Genomic DNA, 21,920 nt, shown 5'->3' with positions numbered 1-21,920 from the left:
TTCCATCCATCTTTGAACTACAAAATACTTAATACAAATGACAAAATTAATCTCAAAGGCCAACTTTGTTATTTAGAAAATTTTCTTTTCCATCAAACCATCAATTTCAGGATTAAAAAATCAATATAAATAGGCTTTGTAAAAAACAAACAGCCCTGTTTTAAAATTTTCTTTTCCATCAAACCATCAATTTCAGGATTAAAAAGTCAATATAAATAGGCTTCGTAAAAACAAACAGCCCTGTTTTAATAATTTTTCTTTCGATGTTCTAAATATATAAATAACCAAGTTAAGCAAAATAGAACTAGAATATTTTTCTGAAAAGAAACATAACAAAATAAGAAGTAACCAGATTCACAAGTAAGCATCAAGACTAATAGAAGCCAAACCACAGAAACAGCCGTAGGAGACAATAGTTCCAAATGCATTAACAAAAAGATGGTAATTATAATATCCGATAACAAAAACAGCAGTAACCATCCCAAAATATCCAAAATTAACTAAAGAAAGTAAGAAAATATAACATCACTAATATGGAGAAAAAACTACTACTGGATGGTGGGTTGGGGGGGTTTTCAGACACACCACTTAATCAACTTCCTCCATCTTGCTGCCCTCAGCATCAGCATCAGCGTCCTCCAATGGGGGCATCTCAGCATCACCGTCAACAGCATCGTCGTCAATGCTCAATCCAAGCTTCAACATTCTGTGGATCCTGTTGCCGAAGGTGTTGGGGTCATCAAGGCTGAACCCAGATGTGAGGAGAGCAGTCTCGAACAGAAGGAGAACAAGGTCCTTCACTGACTTGTCATTCTTGTCTGCATCAGCCCTCTTTCTCAGCTCCTCCATGATGGGGTTCTCTGGGTTGATCTCCATGGTCTTCTTGCTAGACATGTACCCAGCCATGCTGTTATCCCTCAAGGCCTGAGCCTTCATGATTCTTTCCATGTTGGCAGTCCAGCCATACTCACCTGTCACCAAACAGCAAGGAGAGTCGACCACACGGTCAGACACCACGACCTTCTCCACTCTGTCACCCAAAACATCCTTCACAACCTTGCAGAGTCCCTCAAACTTCTCCTTCAACTCTTCCTTCTTCTTTGCCTCGTCTTCACTCTCATCAAGCTTGAGACCTTCCTTGGTGGCTGAGACAAGCTTCTTGCCCTCAAACTCCTTGAGCTGACCAACAGCATACTCATCAATAGCATCAACCATGAAGAGGACCTCATATCCCTTCTTCTTCAGCTTCTCAAGGAATGGAGAGTTCTCAACAGCCTTCTTGCTCTCACCGGTGATGTAGTAAATATCACTCTGGCCCTCCTTCATCCTTGTCACATAGTCCTTGAGACTGGTCATCTCTTCACCGCTCTTGGTGGAGTGATATCTGAGCAACTCAGCAAGCTTTGTCTTGTTCTGGGAGTCCTCATGGATTCCAAGCTTGAGGTTCTTGGAGAATGACTCGTAAAACTTGTTGTAGTCTTCCTTGTTCTCAGCAATCTCTTGGAACATCTCAATGCACTTCTTCACCAAGTTTTTGCGGATGACCTTCAAGATCTTGTTTTGCTGCAACATCTCTCTTGAAATGTTAAGAGGGAGATCCTCAGAGTCCACAATACCCTTAACAAAGCCAAGGTATTCAGGGATCAGCTCCTCACAGTTGTCCATGATGAAGACACGGCGGACATAGAGCTTGATGTTGTTGGGCTTCTTCCTTGTGTCAAAGAGATCAAATGGAGCCCTCTTGGGAACAAAGAGGATGGCCTTGAACTCAAGCTGACCCTCAACTGAAAAGTGCTTCACAGAAAGGTGCTCCTCCCAGTCATTGGTAAGACTCTTGTAGAAAGCTGAATACTCTTCCTTAGTGATCTCCTCTGGCTTCCTCATCCAGATAGGTTTTTGCTTGTTCACCAAAGACCATTCATGTGACACTTCCTGGATCTTCTTCTTTTTCTTCTCTTCCTTTTCTTTATCTTCATCAACATCCTCAACCTTTCCTTCCTCATCCTTCTTTTCTTCCTCATCTTCGTCATCAGAAATCTCCTTCTCAGTGGTCTTCTCAATCCAGAGTGAGATTGGGTAGCTGATGAACTCAGAATGCTTCTTAACCAAATCCTTGAGGCGGCGCTCTTCAAGGTACTCAAGCTGGTCCTCCTTGAGGTGAAGAGTAATCTTTGTACCCCTGCCAAGAACCTCACCAGAGTTGTCTCTGGTGACTGTGAATGAGCCTCCAGCTTGAGACTCCCACACATATTGCTCGTCATCATTGTGCTTGGTGGTAACAATAACCTTGTCTGCAACAAGATAAGCAGAGTAGAACCCAACACCAAACTGACCGATCATGCTAACATCAGCACCAGCAGCCAAAGCTTCCATAAATTCCTTGGTGCCAGACCTTGCAATGGTACCTAGGTTGTTCACCAAATCTGACAAGACAAAAGAAGAACAAAACCATTAAGCACAATACAATCATTGGAATAACACAGATAACAAATTGTCTAATACAAATCAACTTACCAGCTTTGGTCATCCCAATACCACTGTCAATAATAGTCAACGTATTGTTGGTTTTGTCAGGGATGATGTGGATGAAAAGCTCTGGCTGACCATCGAGCTTGCTCTTGTCAGTCAAACTCTCAAATCTAATCTTGTCAAGAGCCTACAAACAGAGCATTACAAAATGAGTAAACGTGAAAAAATATAAGGGGCAATGTATTATAACTAAGCTAAAGGAAATTCAATTCAGACAAAAACATTATCGAAAAAAACTTATTCGCTACATAGTTTTTCAACATATATTCACCACGAGCCAGGTACACTAGACAATTTAGATAGCGATTTCAAAATCATGCGTGCAACATAAATATTTAAATAAAAAAAACCCTTCTTATATTCAACTTACAAACGTTTAACACATATTAAAAGATAATAAATAAAAAAAGGCAAACAGTGATAGCAGACTTCTGATAGTATGAGAACCTCAAATACTCAATCGACATTCATTATCACTATCATTATCATTAAAAATGAAACAAATACCCGAAGAACTAAACAAAACCCTAATGTGAAATCAAAATCAAGAAATCCATAAGCAGATAAGCCACAGTGTTTTTAAGCCATAACAGAACAACAAAATCAAAACCCCCTAATCCTGTTCTCAAACTTTTAACTAAAAAAGTAACGACTAAAGAACAAATAAATTAGTTTCATCCCATATTGAAACGATCATAAACCACAGCATAAAAATTAACATGTTCAGATCTCTAACCTAAGCCATACAAACTAAATCGTTGAATTTAAAACGTTCACAAGCAAAACACAAAGATTCATACAACACTAAAAAATACTGAAATGATAAATCAGGATAAGAATAAAAGGTGAAAATACGTACATCGGAGGCGTTACTGATGAGCTCACGGAGAAAGATCTCCTTGTTGCTGTAGAAGGTGTTGATGATCAAACTCAGAAGCTGGTTGATCTCGGCCTGGAAGGCAAACGTCTCAGTCTCCGCCATTGATGTTGTATATTAGGGGTTAAAGGAGATCTAGGGCTTTGGAGAAGCAGAGAGGTCGAAGACGACGTAAAAATGAAGAGAGGAGGTAGTGAATATTTGGGGTGTGAAGAGTGAAGGAAGCGAGCATTATATAGGAGACTTGACTAGGGTTTCTAGATCCTTCTATCGCTAATTAATTGGATCCGATTTTTTAATATGTTTTTTCGGAGTTTGGTTTCGCGTGCGCGTTGGGAAATTCCTTTTCTGTTAGACCCGGGCTGTTGTGCTGCCACTTGAATAGTCTAGATTGTTCGCAAGAGGGGTCTTTGGGCCTATAAGAGAGAAAAGGAGGGCCCAATAAGAGAATCCAAACACCAAAGGGGAAAGATCCTCTGTTTTGATCCTTAACTTGCCAGGAAGTTTGGCAAAGACCTAACTTTTGAGGTCTTCACGTTTGAATGGTTCTTCTGCTTCTTCTTCTTTTTTTCTTGTTTTCTAAGAAAAGAATCTAGTAATTTCCAAGTATGGATAAAAAAGGGGGTTCCGAGTTATTTATCAGTAACTATAATTTTCATAAAAAAAATTATAAATGCATCATTCATCTAACAGTTGCATCCATATATAACTAAATTCATTCCCTTCATGCTAATTTGATCTTGTAGGTTACAAAATTGTGTATACTTAACTCAAAAGCTTTTGGCCCGATGATTGATCAAACCAAATTGATTTTATAAAAAGTTTGGCGGATTAGTCATCCTTTCAATTTGATTCGTAATAAAAACTTTAGCACCTCAAAATTATATGTCATTTTTCGTTTTGTTATTTGAACTTTCTTGATTATGAGTTCCCTTAAACTTTCAATATGTGCTAATGTCCCGCTGCTATTAGTTATTTCAATATTTCGTCCATTCAAGTTTGGGATTTGCTTGTCCTACCTTTATCATGATGGAAAGGAATGAAAATTGTGACATAATTGACAGTTAGAACAACACTAATATGAACTCAAAGTTTAGGAGAGCTGAAAATCAAATTGAAAGTTTGAAGGGCAAATTGAACGATATCGAAAATTCGGAAGCATTGCTAAATATTTTTTCCAAAATAAATAATCTTTGATTACTATCCGTTGACTCCAAGTCTTTCTTTTCATATTGGTCAAAGTGAAGTTTTATCAAAATTTCACACTCTACAGGCTTCCTTATGTCCGTCCAAAACAACGGTCCATAGACTGCTCCCTGGACATTGGAACATATTAGCAAAATTCTCCATGTTTTCTCTCAAGCTTCCACCTTTCCCTGTTTATCCGTTATCTCCCAATTCTTGAACTCTTCCCATTTGGCAAATGGAAGCTCTCTCATTTCAAAGCTTACTTCAACTCCCATCTACTCTCAGAACTCCAAGGTAAAAACTCTCTTCTCAATTCAGGAATTCATTCAATAATGGCAATCAAACTGAATATATTGACCACCCAGAAAAGATTTGCTATGGCAATGCATAAAGATGGGCTTGAAAGCATGGTCTTGGTGATCTTAGATGCTCCTTAGAAAACCAAACTTGTCTTCTTTACTACTTTTACTGAACCCCAATATTGTAAATTGCTTTTCACTGTCCTGATTGGAGTTAAATTGGCATCTTGTAATTTGAACTGATCAAAATTTATGTCATCTGTCATTTGATTATGCTTCGTCATATATTCATATTTTGGTTTCAGTTTTTTGAGTGTCTGTTGATTATGTTATTGTGCAAAAACCAGTTATGTTGAGAAAGAGCAGCCTAAGAACACTGTGGCTAAGAATTTGGATGAAAGACTTCACTCACCAACAGCCAAAAGATTACCAAGAAGGCTGCTTTTGCAGTTTATGGGATTCTGTCCAATCCTTTCACATCCTGTTTCTGCTGCACCAATGCCAGAGATGAAGGAACCTCAAGTCATTCGGTAAAATTTTGTATGCGGTTCTTTGTTTATTTCCATTTCTGTTCCCATTTTTAACTTGAAATTTAAGCTCAAATTTGGAGCCAGCTTCTTATTCAAAGAAAAAAAAAAGAAAGTGTGTGAGTCTCATATGCAATGTTGTTTCGAATTTGAAGCGTCCAGGACCTTAAAGCTTCCCAGCGGTGTGAGGATTCAAGGTACATAATCTACAGAATTCTAAAGATTCCATATGATAATTGCTCAAGAAAGATTTTGGGGTATTTGATATGTTGTTCATTGATGTGGTCTGACACTTTAGACATTAAGAATTAATTTGCATGAATAAGATGTTCAATGATTATTCAGTATTGCCGATTGGCATTATCATTTTCCATAATCTACAAAATGAATATCTGTTCCTGGTCTGTGACTTGAATTTCATTTGCTCCATACATGATCCTTTCATACTGAATAACCATTTAAGATATGAGATGTGGTCTTTCCATGAGTTATTTTATGTCATTTATGCTCTAAATGTTGAAACTGTGTATGGAACTCAGTGACTTACCCATTAGATAAAATGTCATACTTTAACCAAGGAAAAAGGTTTGTTCGTTCTGAGGTTAACATTAATCCCAGGTTTCCTTTTTGAATGACCATTTAAGACATGAGAGTGCTGTTTTTATTGTATGACATCTGAGCTCTCAATGTTGAAACTTTGTACATGGAATTGAGTCACATTCCCATTGGATAAATTTCATACTTCAACTAAGTTGAAAGGGATCTTGCATGCGTATAATCAGTTTTGTTCTTTTAGGTTAATGTTAATCCAAAGTTTCCTTTCTGTAGAGATTGTTGAAGGGCAAGGATCAGCAGCCAACGAAGGAGATTTGGTTGAAATTAACTATGTATGCAGGCGCACAAATGGATATTTTGTTCATAGGTAGACTCTGTACATTCTGTTGAATTTATGATCAATGCCATATATTCCCTGCCCTCAGTCTTCAACTTGTCTGAATGGAATATGTTTTGGTGTAGCACTGTAGATCAATTCAGTGGAGAAAGCACACCTGTGATACTTCCTTTGGATGAAAAACAGGTTAGTTATTGTTTCATTGACACATGTGGAGTCCTTTAAGCCTTCCCTTTGATGATCATGCCATTAATGTGTTACATAATCGCTCATTCAGATTATAGCAGGCTTGAAGGAGGTTCTAGTTGGCATGCGGATTGGTGGTATGTTCTAATATAAAGCTGCAATTTTTAACAACCGGAGGATCCACTTATGTCATATGCTGGGTTTTAACTCTTTTTTTAAGATGATGGTAAAAAAAAAAAATTAAAAAGACGAAGTACAGTTTTTGAATGACCTCCACCTGATTATCATCCTTGGCTCCCTGCTTCTGGCTTGATTTTTTTCCCCATTCTTCTGTACTTCAAAATTTACTACTTGAATAGGGCATCTTAAAAAAATTTCACCATCCCTAATGTTTCTTATATTGGTTGATCTGAGTTAGAAGGATTGGAAATATAAATAAGCTAGAAAATATTGTATTAACCTAGAGATAATCTGAGTTGATGTACAAGGCTAATGTTATTAACCTAGAGATAATCTGTTTTCAGTTTTGCTATCACTTGCACAGACTTATTAAAAGCACTCAAATTCTGAATATGCTTACTTTTCAGGTAAGAGAAGAGCATTGATACCTCCTTATGTGGGTTACATAAATGAAAACTTAAAACCAATTCCTGAAGAGGTAAAACCCAACAATCATGATTCATTTCCTGAACTTTGTTGTTAAATGGGTTCTTTTTGCCCACAGAACTAAAATAATATACACTTGTGTGTGTTGGTTGCAGTTTGGCCCTAGACGCAGCCTTTTGTCTCATGTAAACGAGCCTTTGATATTTGAGGTGCAGCTCTTGAAAGTGCTATGAGTTTATCTTCATAACATGTATTCAAAACACTTATACCAACATTCTTTGTTCTAAGTTTTTGCACATGAATGATTTATAACTACTGGGACCTTTGATCCCAAGATTACCTTGAATATACATTATTTTTCAAGACCTTGACAGATTCTTGCAGAAGTTGCATAAAAACTGCAGTCTTTAATATTTACAATTCATTGCAAGTGGATCGGCATAAAAATTGTTCCAAGTTCAAACTATTTTAAAGAAATACTTGAAAAATGACATTTTGAGGCCATCACAGCTGATAGCTTGGCTAAACTCAGATTCAATCTTCATCTTGGAGTTTCCCTCCTAGAGTAATCTCCTCTCTCTATTATTCATGTGGTTTTTAGATGACTTGTTCTCTTAGAACTATGCACGCTTAAAGAGTTCAACTTAAGGGGCCAAATGACTTACTTAGCATTACAATATTCAATAGAAACTATGGAGAGAGAGGTTCTGAGTTGAAATCTCATACCTCTGTTGATAAAAGAAAAATAGTTAAACTCTGTTAGCTCATGTTTTATTTTAAAGGCAACTTGATGGTGAGTTTAAATAAGGAAAAAGCATACAAAATCCTATCTTTGATTCAAGGTTCAAGCTTTGAAATTGAATGATCACATTAAACATGCAAATCCAAATTACTCTTTCCCTCTCTGTTTTTCTTTTCTTTTTTGATAATTGCCTCTCCCTATTTTTATTTTTATTTATTTTTTATAAACAGGAACCCCAAAAAGGAGAGAGAGAAAGAAAAAAAAGCCCCAATGACTCCCATCCCATCCCACAAAACTTTTAAATAGTAAATTGAGCTTAGACCCATAAAATTCATTTTTAATCACCTACAACCATTTCCTTTATTTTTCTATTTAAAATACCCAATTTTTTCAAATAAAACCCGATGACTAGGATCCAAATAAGCAAGTTACCTAATCTAGCTTAAAATCTGATTTATTCTATTTTTCGTATTCCAGAACTACCCCTATTTACAAGTTAACGTGTTATGTGAGGGTATAACTAATGGCACACGTTGAATTTGGAAAGATCTTCAAATGGTTGTAATGGATGTATGAATTAATTTAGAAACTTATTTGAAATTAAATATTAAATTCAACATTAACGTATTAGTAATCTACATTTGATTAACGTTTTGGTTTATTTAATAAAAAAATTATGTTGTTTTCCTTTTATGAATTATACTACTAGTAATCTATTTTATTATAGTTTTATGAATAATAGTGTACATTCTAATTACGTTGAAAAATATTTTGATAATCTATTTATTGTTTGTTTTATGAAAAACATTTTTTAAAAATGAACCTATTTTTTTCTCTAATAATGTACCTAGTAAAACAATATACCTTTTTTTTTTTAAACGAACCTATTTTTCCTCTCCAAATATTGTACCTATACACATTTATAGTTATATTGTAAAATAATTTACCTATGGGTAAATAATGTACCTATATTTTTTTATAAATTATTGTGTACTTATTTTTAATTTAAGAAAAATGTATAGAAATTTCAATTACAAAGTACTTGACTTAGTTTTTTTTATTAATTTTTTTGGTAAATAATATACCTATATTTTATTTAAATAATATACCTATATTTCATAGGTACATTATTAGTAATTCTCTCCTCTTTTAAAAGCATGAAAGTTTTTACTACACAATGGGAAAAACATGATTGAACCCATGAAATAGATTATCAAACATTCATCGATTAATTAAAAGAAAATTACAAATTCCATTTGAATAAAGACTACAAATTCACATTAAAGCTAAGTTTGGATCAAACCAAACTAATAAAAATTACACACTCATATTAAAATTTAAAAAAGATCAGATAATGAATCCTATTTTTATGGAATACAACTCCCATTATCTTTTTTAATTTTAAAATAAATTAAAAATGTAAATAAAAAAAGCCTCTCAAAGGTGCGGAAGTGCGAAGAGGCTAGTTATTTATTTTTATTTTTTTTGGGATGAAATAGGGGGGATAAACCCCAACAAACAGCTAAAAATTAGCAATAGAAATTTGACGAGAGTGAGAGACCCCTAAGAGGTCATCAACCAAAGCATCATTAGCCCACACAGGAGCATTATCAAAATAACAAATGCCTAAGTCCAGGTTGTAGCTCCACCTAGCAAGGCAGTCAGCAAGGCAATTCTTTTCCCTATATATATGATGTAATTGATAGTTCTCAAATTGCCTTAGAAGAGTGCAGCAATCCTGCGGCAAACCAGCAAGTGGGTGAAACCGAAAGACATTAATTTGTTGGATAAGTTGTACACCAAGAGCTGAGTCCATTTCAATTATGAGCATGTTGATACCTTTATCCAAAGCCATTTTAAGATCAAAACATAAGCCCCATAGTTCAGCTTCAATTATTTGGCCCTTTCCCAAGTTCACCCCAAACCCCTTAATCCATTCTATAGCACAGCCACGAAGAATACCACCAGCACCAATATTCCCCAAAGGTAAGTTTGCAAGAACCATCCACATTGAGTTTAAACACGCCAATACCAGGAAATTCCCAAGCCAAAAAAATATGTATTTTCTCCCCAGCTATATTACCACCACAAGGAACCTTACTATGTTAGTATGAAAATTGTATTGTCATTTCCTAGACTCTAGCATAGGTTGGGAAGTAGTGTGTGAATTATGTTTACTAAAAGATTTGGTGCAACACATTCAATCCCGGATTTTCGAAGTGTGACTTGATCAATATGAGGAAACTGATTTCAGGTAAATCATGACATAATCATGCATTCATTATAGGATTCCTAGTTAAAGTTATTTTCACTCAAGCACTTTTATGTTAGTCCTATTTTAATAGGATTAGATTTTATCTCTTGAGATTGCTTTCCTAGTTGGACTCTATTTTGATTTAAGTTAAAATATTATCTTTTCCCATTATGACTTGCATGTTGAAATCATCTCCTACTTGATTGGTCTAAATTATTTTGTTTTAATCAATGTATTAAAAATCGAAATTATCGCCGATATTTTGGCGATAATTTCGTTTTTTTCAGGTCGCGATAAACTGGGAGAAAACCAAATTGATTTCGTCCGGATGTCGATACTTTCGACGAAATTATCGCCGAAATGTCGAGTTCGATATTATCGAGTAGTCTTGAACACAAAACCGGTTTGATGTCTCGATATTATCGAGAATATCGATAATATCGATATTCTCGCGATATGTTTCCAGTGGCTGGAGTTGTCGACGGAGGCGGCGCAGGTCGGGGGTGCGACGGCGAGGTCCGGCAGGCGTGTTGGGTCTGTTCTGGTGGGCTGGGGTGGTCGGTGCCGGTGGTTATGGGGGTTTGGGGTATTGGCTGGAGCAAAAAGAAAAACAGGGGAGGGGGAAGTTTCGCGAAGAAGAAGAGGAAGTGAGGAGAGAGAGAGAATCAGATTTTTAAATCTGATTTTTGAAATTTACAATTTTGCCCTTCTTGTGTATTTTGCTCGTAATTCCTTCGTTACACGTCCGATTCGAGTCCATTACGTGTCTACGGACTCATTTCGTCGCGCTCTACGCAACAGTATAGGTGGATTTCCAAAATTCCTTCCCGGTCAAAACGTCAACTTAAAACCAAATAGAATATCTCAAGGGCATTTTTGTCTTTTTACTCTAATAATTTATAATTAAATAATAATTGAGGTTTGGGTTGTTACATTATCCAACTCAACTGCGTACATGTTTGTGATTATATTTTCGGCGTGTAATATTTATAACGTCTTTAAAATATCTGTAAGCTAATATTTATTATATAAGATAAATTTCTAAATTAAAAAAGACACCAAGGGGATTCGAACCCCTCCCATTTTACTCATTCAACACCTTAACCACCATATCACTTATGTTTTTGTGAAAATATGCTAAAATATTTATATATATACATGGTTTTGTTGTGAATTTCTTTTGCAAGAAACAAATCACCATGTATTTTACCATGCAATGTATAAAGTGTAAAATATTATAGTAATTCATTATATATAAATGATTATGGTGTGTTTAATCTTTTTTCATTAATTACTATATATTTTCTACACTCACAGTGTTTGCCAGCTCGCTATATAATCAACTTAAATCAGTTAAATCCATCATGTAATGCATTTCCTTCCAATTTTTTATGATAAACTAATAGATAATTGCCTAAATAAACATCCTACAAAGTTTCAATAAAAATTTCCAAGTTTTTCTTACAATTTCCGTGGTTTTTATTCAATTTTTATCGATATCGATAATATCCCGATATTTCCATCGAAAGTTCCGTGTTTTTGGCCTACCGATATTTCCGATACAACCGATATTTAAGACCTTGGTTTTAATAGATATTATTTTTCTATTAAAAATTGGCTGGTTGGCATTTTCTTTAAGAATCCATATTGATTCAAAACTAGTAGTCATAATTGATTAACCTTTGTGGTCCTATTTTGACTTCCTTACTATGAGTTCATTTTGCATCAAGTTTGGAGTCATAGTTGAATAGGTTTCAAAGTCATTGTTGAATTGAAATAGTAGTCACGTGGGTTTCTCTCCAGTGAGAGAAACCTGCATGGAAGAAAACCATTGTTGGTTCCTTTCATCAGTTGGTTTTTTCACGCATTATTCTTTGAGAGCATATTGAATTTGTTTTGTGAAAAAAGCTGATGCGCATATATTGGAGATAAATCATCAGGTGTTCCATATTTACTTGGTGATTTATCAAACACTTTCATCATTCATATTGCATTCATGTGCATGTCGGTGACTCATACGGTTGAGGGCACCAAAACCGTGGTGGCGGTTTTCCTCCGGCGAGCTTGAAGCAATTGTGACCAATATTGCGTTCAACATAAGGAGTGTCGAAGATCATCCCGTGACAGAAGTTGAGTTACGAAGAAGTCGGTAAACATTATCTAGAATGTGTCTAGGATAAGTGTGTGAGTACTTCTTGTAATCATCATTCTATAGTGGATTTGTGTTGGACTAAGGAGTCCCGTGGATTTTCCCCAGAGGTGGGGTTTTACCACGTTAAATAATTCTCTGCGTGTTCTTTTATTTTATGCCCAACACATTTCAGGATTGATAAGCCATATCAATCCTGCTACCGAAGTTTATTGATTATAATATTAAATTGGCCTATTAACACCCTCTAGGCACATATAGACATCCTATAGGTATTTTCATACTCCATTCAGAGATAGCATATAAGATGATTTGACTGGTGTTAGAAGGAGCAGTATCATCAACATTAAAGATAGATTAGTTTCTCCATTTCCACAAATACCAACAAATAAACACAAAAACAGAGCACCAAGAAATACTCCAAGACCATCTAGCCTTGTAAAGGATATTGGTCTTTAACCAAGGTTGGAAGTCAGTATAAAAGAAATTATTTCGTTGGTGGGGAAGCAAGAAATATCACCAAATCTCTTTGGCTTTAGTACAATCTCTAAGAATGTGGAGAGCAGTTTCATAGGGCCAATCACATATAAAGCAAGAAGGGTCAGTAGCTAAATTCCTTCTTACTCTCTGATCATTTGACAAGATTTTATCTTGATAGACAAGCCAGATGAAGACTTTCAACTTGGGGGGAAGGTTCAACTGCCATAAAACCTTCCAAAACGAGTCATTCCAAGAAGAGTCTCCAAAAAGCAGTTGATATGCATATTTAACAGTGAATACCCCATTGGCTGTGTGTTTCCAAATCTGCGAATCCTGTAAAGTACCAATAAAACCAATGGGAAAATTAAGAATTCTTTCTACTACCTCCACAGGAACAACAGCTTTCAACCTCTCAATATCCCACCATCCATGCTTAAAATGCTTGAAACAAGGCAGTCCAAATCCAGCACATCACCAATTCCAGTTATTAAAAAAAAAGGAGAGGCTAGTTATTAAAAAATAGGAAAGAAATCAAAAATAAAATCCACATAATAATATTCATTAATTGACATGACATTGTATGATCACATCAGCTGCCGTATAAGTGGTAGCTCATGTTGTCAATTTTGTGTGTCTAAATAGCATTACTCATATTAAACACAAAGCTTATTTAGCTACATGCCCCCTGTGCTTTGCAACTTGTCTCAGATTACCACCCGGGTTTTAAAATGTTTCAAAGTACCCCCCCAACCTTTAAAAAATGGTCTCACGTTACCCTTTCCGTCAGGATTATTGACGTTTCGTTACAAGCTTTGGGCCCCACTTTGTTTTAATCTTTAACCTCTGCGAATAAGGGTTTTTTCACTTTCAGATGAAGAGAGGAAATAGGGTATTTGGGTGAGAAGGGAGAATTTGGAGAAGGAGGCTAGGGCTTACCAAAATCTGTGATGGGGTTCGAAATTTGGGAGAATCTAGAGAAGAAATCACGGGTTGATAAAACTCTGAGGTGGAGTTCAAAATTGGGAGATTTTGGAGTAGAAGATTAGGGTTTATGAATCTCTGAGTGGAGTTCGGATTTGGGAAACGGGGAAGGGGGTCGCACGATTTGGGAGAAAAGGGGGAACTGGGTCGCACGATTTTGGAGGTTAAGCTGGTTGTTCTCTCTGTGAATACACACTGAATTGAAGAATAGATGGAAACAGGAGAAGCAAGGCATGCCCAATGGTGTGATTGTGGGAAGTTAGCACGGATGCAGACTTCGTGGACCAGTTCAAACCCAGGGCGGAGATTTCCAGTCTGCCCAAAGTCAAAGGTAAGAATGTTTAAGGTCAAATTTTCAGTCATTGTTTTGGGCATCACAAATTGATAGAGTTCTTATTGATGAAATTTTCAGTCATTGATGAAATTGATGAAATATTCAGTCATTGATGAAATTGATCAAATATTCAGTCATTGATTAAATGGATCAAATTTTTAGTTATTGTTCTTGGTTGATACAGGGAAGTGGTGAAAAAGGATGTAGGTTTTTTTAGTGGTTTGATACAGAAATGTGTGAGCGTTCAAAGTCTTTGATACCTGGTTTGCTGAGGAAGATTGATAGGGTGGAGAAGGAAAATGCAAAGATTCGAGCAAAGTCAAAAATATTGTGGGCTTCTATATTGCTTTCCTGGGTGGTGGTGTTTGCCATGGTGATGAATTAGGATGAATTTGGAGGAATTAAGAGTAATATATTTTGGAATTTGGTGGGTGTAATGTGATTGAGAAGCAGTAGTTCAGTGGGCTGTAATTTGAGAACAAATGCTAATGTAATGTAGCAGTAGTTCAGTTTGTGTAATATAATGTATTTTGGTGGGAAAACAATGTAATTTGTTTTGAGTTTTATGAGTAAGCATTAGTTCATTATTTGTTTAGAGTTTAGAGTTTTATTTGATCTGTGATATGAATGGAAACTTGTTTAGAGGTTAGAAATGGTGACATATTGAAAAGCATCATACCAAAACCAGGTTACAACCATATGTTGTTTATTGGATACCAAAAAGTCCTCTGGATACAAAAACAAGTTACTCAGAAGCATATCTTGTTCATGGGATACCAAAAACAGGTTACAAAAACAAGTTACTCATAAGCATTTTTTGTTCAATGCCATATCCATATAAGCACAACACCAAAACAGGTTTCAACCATCACATTACATATCAAATGGTCAATTACATGCCATGTACCTGACTCAAAAACTTTGACAGACATGAAAGCCTAATAAAACCAACCGTCACAGACATCAATAATCCCACAAACCAACAACCCAATTGCAACCATAATCAAACCATTAAAGTCTTATAAAACTAACTAATTGCAGAATCTATAATTCCACAACATTCAAACCATTCAAAAAGAGTTTATCCTAATTCAAAAACAGGTTGCAAAAGTTGAACATCATCACATTTAAGGATGAAAAAAAGGATCTTTGACAAAATGGCTCCTATGTTGATCTTTCATCCTCCTCCTACGTTGTTGTACTCGAGATAGTTTGGTAGATTGAGATGAATCACATGTTTGAGAAGCCTGAGCTGCTTGAGATGGTTGGGATTGAGATGCTTGAGCTGCTTGAGATGGTTGGGATTGAGAAGCATGAGCTGCTTGTGATGGTTGGGATTGAGAAGCCTGCGGTGGTTGAGATTGTTGGGATTGAGAAGCCTCGGCTACTTCAGATGCCTCGGATTGAGAAGGCCCTTGGGAAGCACTTACTTGTCTCCTTTGCCTTAGTTGCATACTTTGTTGTCGACTACTTTGGTCTCCACTATCTCTCCTTCTTACCTAAAACAAATAATAATTAGGTAGGCATGATATGAAAATTTGAATGGTGAAAACATAGTTGAAACCGTGGCACTTACTAGAAGTTTTTCCTTGGCAACATTCCTCTTCCTAGTAGGCTTTATGTTGGGATTTCTAGGTTCCTAATAAGCAAAGTCATCAAGTCAGAAACCAAATCAAATATATTTAAATGTAAAGCAATTTTGGATAATGACACATACCTTACAACCAATTCGATTATGCCCTTCTCCACCGCAATTGCCACATTTTAAAGGGATGCCATACCTAGGAAGCTTATATGGATTAGCAGGTTGTTTAGGTTCATCAAAAGCTTGTTTTCTTGTCTTCTTAGGCCTACCAGGCTGCTTGTGGTATTTTGGAGGGAGTAATGGAGCTAAATTAATCTTCATCCACTGATCTTGGCTAGTCATAGGCATAATCATTGGTTCATAGGCTCTCAAATAAGCCTCTTTTTTGTACACTACATCACAAAAGTCCTCTGGATTCCCATGAAACCAACTTATTGCAGCACAAGCATGCAAACATGGTATTCCATTCAAATCCCAGGCACGGCATGAACAAGAGTGGGCATTCAAATCAACAGCAAAGTTGCGGCCACTATGGTGCATCACTTCAAACCTATTCTGTCCAGCAGCCTTAGGAATGCACCACTGAGCTTTTCCTTTGTTTTTCTCTAATATTTTTCTAATTCTTGGCCCAACTTGTCCATCCCATTTCTCACAGAAAACCCTTCTTCCAGCCATCAACAACATTATGTACAAACGAATTCTTTCTAGCATAGTCAAAACAGGCTTGTCTCTGACATCCATTATGCTATGGTTGAATGCCTCACAGAGGTTGTTCATAAGCATGTCACACTTGGGATCAGTCTTGAAATATGCCCTACTCCAATGCCTAGGATCTTTCTCTGCAAGCCAATCATGTGCAGGTTTAGACAATTCCAACATCTTTCTCATCTCTGCATGAAACCATGGCACTGTTGTGGCCCTAGCAGTTGCTTCCATTTGATGTTGCAAAGCAAGACCTCTATGTTCCAAATAGAAGTTTTCATACAGATGTTTCAAACAATGTCTATGCTCTGCATGAGGGAATAGAGCATCCACAACATCTATTAAACCCTTTTGTTTGTCAGTCATAAATACATAACCCTGGCTATTCCTAATATTCAGATCACCACTCAATAATTCTAAAAACCACAGCCACGTTGAATTGCTCTCATTCTCTACATATGCATAGGCAAGTGGAAACATACCATTGTTTGCATAAACTCCCATTGCAGAAAGCACTTGCTCGGGGTGAGGCCCTTTGACATGACACCCATCCAAGCAAACCACAGGCCTACAACCATCTAAAAACCCCTTCTTGCAGGCTACAAGACAGATGTAAATCCTCTGAAACCGAGGCCTATCACCTTCCATTTCAGATTTAATGATAACTATACTTCCAAGATTTCTGGTTCTTAACTCATGACAATAATCCCACAAAACTTCATATTGTTTACTGTAAGACCCCTCTACAATGTCAACTGCCATGGCTCTTGCTCTATACACAGTTGCTCTAGATGGTCTGTAACCATAGTCTTGGTAAACTTGCTCTGCAAAAGAAGAAGCAGTCCAATTTGGATTAAGCCTTAACTGCCCAGAATATCTTTCAGCCAACCAGCTAGCAGTGACATGTATATTTTTACTCCCTTTACTACAAACATGTGTAGGATTAAAGGTTTTCGCCTGCAGATAAGTGCTACCACTAACACTTAAAGCATGGATAACAAAAGGACAGCCCTCTTCACAAACTACTCTTATTTTGTTACGGTCATTATTCATAAATATCAACTCCCTTCCACAATTAATGGAGTATATCCTCACAGCTTTTCTAAATATCTCGGCAGTTGCAAACTTTAAACCTGGTTTGAAACTTGGGTTTGCCATATCAACTTCAGGTCTGAAATCTTCACTTTTTGGCATTCTATTCTTCTTCCTTCTTAGTTCACCTACTGCTTCATCTTCACTTGAAAAGCTATTTGGGCAGGTAAGTGTAGGTGACTCTTCTCCATTGTCTGACTCATCATTTTCCTCTGCATTAGGATCATTGTCAGTACAACTATGATCCACATAACCTTCGAGCCACTTATCATCCTTCTTCAATAAGTCAATCTCTTCATCACTCTGTGCATAGTCACTGTCTTCAAAGTCTGGATCACTGCTATCATCGTCCTCAGAACAACAATATTCTGGATCACTGCTATCATTCCCCACTTGGCTTGAAGTCAGACTCACTACTTTCAAGTACAAAACTATCACCCTGCTATTGCTTTTAGGTACCATGCTCATACAAGCTAAAAGCGTACTATCTGATATTATTTGAATAAGTCTTCCAGCTCCAAACTCTTCACCAAAAAAACTCACATCATACCCATCACCATATCCCAAATCTTTAGCCATTCCAAATAGCTCTAACATGGATATATAGTCAACCTCACAATAATCAAACCAACTGACTTCACCACCCAAATAAGACCATTCACTGTCCCTTCTATTTTTAACTAGTTTACCTCCATGGAAAAACTTAAATGTAACAACCTCGTCAGCATCTTTATTTGTGTAAGAGGAAGAGTCACTTTACAAATCGACAAAGGTAACAAAGACAAAACAACTATAATATTTGGCAGATTTTAGTTCAGTCTGAATACCAAGGTGTTTGTAAGGTGCAATCTAAATAAGCCATAGCACAGAGTAAAAAAGTATACCATAAAACAAAAATTATATTTGGCAGATTTTAGTTTAGTCTGAATACCAAGGTGCTTTGTAAGGTGTTTGTAAGGTTCAGTCTAAATAAGCCATAGCACAGAGTAAAAAAGTATACCAAAAAACAAAACAAAATCTAGCAACACACAAAGACCAGACAAGGAACACACAAGGGACCACACAATGCCACACCAGACCAGCACAGAGTCAAAAAGTATACAACAAAACAAAAAAAACTCCAACAATAGTCCAATGCACATGCCAAAATCAAGAAAATCGACTGAGAATGGGTCCACTTACATATGGGTTGACAACCTCCAGATTCTCTAAGCACCACCATCTTCGCACTTTCTAGCCTTAAAGTCTAACGCCAAAGAGTGATTTCTTCTCCAGATTCTCCAAAATTCGAACCCCACCTCAGATTTTGCAAAAGCCCTAGTATTCACAGAGAGAACAACTGAACCTCCAAAATCGTAAGACCTAGTTCCCCATTTTCTCCCAAATCGTGTGACCCCCTTCCCCCTTTCCCAAATCCAAACTCCACTCAAAGATTCATAAACCCTAATCTTATACTCCAAAATCTCCCAATTTCGAACTCCACCTCAGAGTTTTATCAACCCGTGATTTCTTCTCCAAATTCTTCCAAATTTCGAACCCCACCACAGATTTTGATAAGCCCTAGCCTCCTTCTCACCCAAATACCCTATTTCCTCTCTTCATCTGAAAGTGAAAAAACCCTTATTCGCAGAGGTTAAAGATTAAAACAAAGTGGGGCCCAAAGCTTGTAACGGAACGTCAATAATCCTGACGGAAAGGGTAACGTGAGACCAATTTTTAAAGGTTGGGGGGTACTTTGAGACGTTTTAAAACCCGGGTGGTAATCTGAGACAAATTGCAAAGCACAGGGGGCATGTAGCTAAATAAGCCTAAAAACAAAACAAAACCACCACCAGCAGCCAAGCCTTGCTTAATTCCTAAGCCTCTACGACCACAGTTATTCCGAAACATTAAAAAGTCACAGACCAACCGCATCGCCATATCTATCAACCTAAAAGACGTTTCGACAAAGAAACTCACAATCAAAAGCAAAAAAAAAAAAAAAAACGTGTTTTTTCTTTTATTTTCAAAACTTTAAATTCTCAGAAAGCTTAAAGCCAGCGACTGTTCGGTGAAGCAAGTAAACAATGCAAAAGATGGCGCAGGAATGGTTTTCGCAGAGCGGTAGCGGCGCTGACGACTCGCAGAAAACCTCGTCATCCTTGTTAGCCGATTGGAACTCCTATGCCGCTTCACAATCTACAGATGAGAGCTCCTCCTTGGGCCTGGGCTTCGATCTCGAATCTGCGGTCCGTTCTGCTAACGACACCGTTTCAGGGACTTTCAGCGTGTATGTTCATATCTGATCTTAGTCTCCTGCCAAATTAACTCAGCATTTTACTTACGGTATACTTATTTATGGGCGATCAATATGGATGAGGTGGCCAACTGGAGGGTGCTTTGGTGGAAGATATTTTTACCAAATTGAATCGCGAATTGTGAAGTGATTTAAAGGGCCTGGTTGGAATTAAAAGGAAAATTTAGGAAATGGGTTTTTGATTTTGTGTATTTTTAAGTGAATCTGATTATTGGGGTTTTGATATTGTGTATATTTAGTTGAACTTGATTATGGATTTTGATCCCTGCCTATATATAAGTGAATTTGATATTAGGATTAATGATAGTTGTGCATATTTAGGTGAATTTGATATTGAGTTTTTGAAATTGTTGTATAACTAGGTGAATCTGATATTGGGTTTTTGTATGTGTATAAATTAAGGTGAATCTGATATGGAGATTTTGGTTTTAAGGGGTTTAGGAACTGGTGGATTTGTAGAATAAGCTGTTTCGTTTGACCCATTTTGTAAAATTTGTGACAGGGCTTATGTATGCTATAGATTTTGAAGATGCACATTTTGATTTTTGTGCTTGGATCTGTGATTAGTATTTGATTGAATGCATCATAATGCTTATGTTGCTTCATAGGCTGATTTAGGGTCTTTGCATTTGTTTCTGATTGTATGATTGGACTTTAGTGAATTGAAGAATTGACTTATACAATGAAGGTTCATATTGTGTCTGATATAAGTTATAGGAGTTGTGGAGGGTCCTGGCCGACATATATAAGCAATGAGAAAATTAGCTGAAAGTGGAGCGAATTTAAGTTAGTTGAATTTATAAACTGAATATGTGTGCCGCCGCTTTAAAGGATTAGAAGGAATCTGCAAAATTCACACTGGATTTTAAGTGGAAACCTAGGCTTTTATCTCTTAATTATCATTCTTCCCAAATCAAAACTAAGCAAGACTCAAAACCAACAATTATTTCAATAATTATGTTGTAATAGGGCTTATAGACAAGAATCAGGAGTTAGGGAAAAAAAAGGGTGGGATGGTGGACTGTAATTTGCTTAATCACCTGTATTCTGTTGTTCTACCCCTACCTTAGTTTTGTATAATTTCCCTACCCCTACTGAAAGAACAAGTTTGAGATGAAAGTAAATGTTTATTCATTTTCTGGGTTTTATCTCATAATTGATGGAGTCTTTGTGTGATTTAATTGACACTTGTTTAGGGTTTCCAAAGGAGTGAGAGATCTACCTGGGAACCTCCAATCTGCCACTAGTACTGTCCCTTCAGGAAAAGCTCTCATGTATTTTGGCTTGTTTCTAGCAACTGGGGTGTTCTTTGTTTTTATCGCATTTACCATGTTCCTTCCTGTCATGGTGTTGATGCCTCAGAAGTTTGCTATCTGCTTTACGCTTGGGTGTGCCTTTATTATTGCATCATTCTTTGCACTCAAAGGCCCAAAGAATCAGCTTGCTCACATGTCTTCAAGAGAGGTAACTATATCATACATGTACCTATTCTGTTTGTGTAACCTATCCCAAGCATCACACGTCTAATGATATACTTGTTGTTTTCTTTTCCACAATTTATGCAGAGACTTCCGTTTACATTTGGATTTTTAGGCAGTATGGTGGGCACCATATATGTATCCATGGTGCTCCACAGCTACATTCTCTCTGTGCTCTTTTCTGTGATACAGGTATCAAATTCTTTTCCATCCTTCTGACTATTTGAATCTTTTTTCTCCTGGCTGATGATCCCTGCTTTTTAATCTGTTTTGATATCTCTAATTGTTATATTAATCAGGAAATTTTTTAAATATATATATGTTAATAAAGATAGTTAATTATCCTATGTGACACTGAAACTCATGTTCAAATGAAACTATCAGGTTCTGGCACTTGCATACTATGCTGTTTCATACTTTCCCGGTGGATCTGCGGGTTTGAAGTTCCTATCTTCTGCTCTTACGTCTTCAGTCATGAGATGTTTTGGGAGGTGACATTGACCTCTTCTATTTTTATGTTTGTTGCCTTGTATATTTCTTACGATTTTTTTGTCAGTCTAGTTGAAGTTTGGGATGATCTGAGACACATTTCCGAGTTGAAGCTATGATGTTAAAATTTTAAGAGTTTATTTCTTGTTTCTTTTTACCCTGAAGATGCATGTGGAAAGTTGAAAGTGCACCTTTATTTGCCAAGATTTATTTGGTTTTGATAAACATCGATTT

At 36.6% G+C, this 21,920-nt stretch overlaps 3 protein-coding genes across 3 annotated transcripts; 2 read left to right on the top strand and 1 right to left on the bottom strand.

Moving 5' to 3' along the window:
- Nucleotides 1-403: 403 nt before the first annotated feature.
- On the bottom strand, nt 404-3,626 carry LOC110760185 (heat shock protein 90-2). The gene is made up of 3 exons (XM_021962408.2): nt 3,389-3,626; nt 2,515-2,656; nt 404-2,423 (listed from the first exon to the last, which is right to left on the bottom strand). Exons 1-3 carry the CDS (start codon nt 3,509-3,511, stop codon nt 589-591), a joined length of 2,100 nt encoding a protein of 699 aa, XP_021818100.2. The 5' UTR covers nt 3,512-3,626; the 3' UTR covers nt 404-588.
- A 1,108-nt stretch (nt 3,627-4,734) lies between these two features.
- Nucleotides 4,735-7,477, top strand: LOC110760163 (FKBP-like peptidyl-prolyl cis-trans isomerase family protein). Its single transcript, XM_021962374.2, has 8 exons — nt 4,735-4,888; nt 5,241-5,423; nt 5,583-5,617; nt 6,249-6,342; nt 6,438-6,498; nt 6,590-6,635; nt 7,086-7,156; nt 7,260-7,477. The coding sequence occupies exons 1-8, from the start codon at nt 4,830-4,832 to the stop codon at nt 7,335-7,337; spliced, it is 627 nt and encodes a 208-aa protein (XP_021818066.1). The 5' UTR covers nt 4,735-4,829; the 3' UTR covers nt 7,338-7,477.
- Nucleotides 7,478-19,362: 11,885 nt separating this feature from the next.
- Nucleotides 19,363-21,826, top strand: LOC110760178 (Got1/Sft2-like vescicle transport protein family). The gene is made up of 4 exons (XM_021962402.2): nt 19,363-19,692; nt 20,916-21,183; nt 21,285-21,389; nt 21,582-21,826. Exons 1-4 carry the CDS (start codon nt 19,490-19,492, stop codon nt 21,690-21,692), a joined length of 687 nt encoding a protein of 228 aa, XP_021818094.1. The 5' UTR covers nt 19,363-19,489; the 3' UTR covers nt 21,693-21,826.
- The last annotated feature ends 94 nt before the right edge of the window (nt 21,827-21,920 follow it).

The sequence above is a fragment of the Prunus avium genome, chromosome 6, assembly GCF_965620075.1.
Source record: "Prunus avium chromosome 6, drPruAviu1.hap1.1, whole genome shotgun sequence".
NCBI classification, from domain to species: Eukaryota; Viridiplantae; Streptophyta; class Magnoliopsida; order Rosales; family Rosaceae; genus Prunus; species Prunus avium.
Note: the sequence above shows the minus strand (reverse complement) of the source record. Positions and strands in the feature narration are given on the sequence as shown.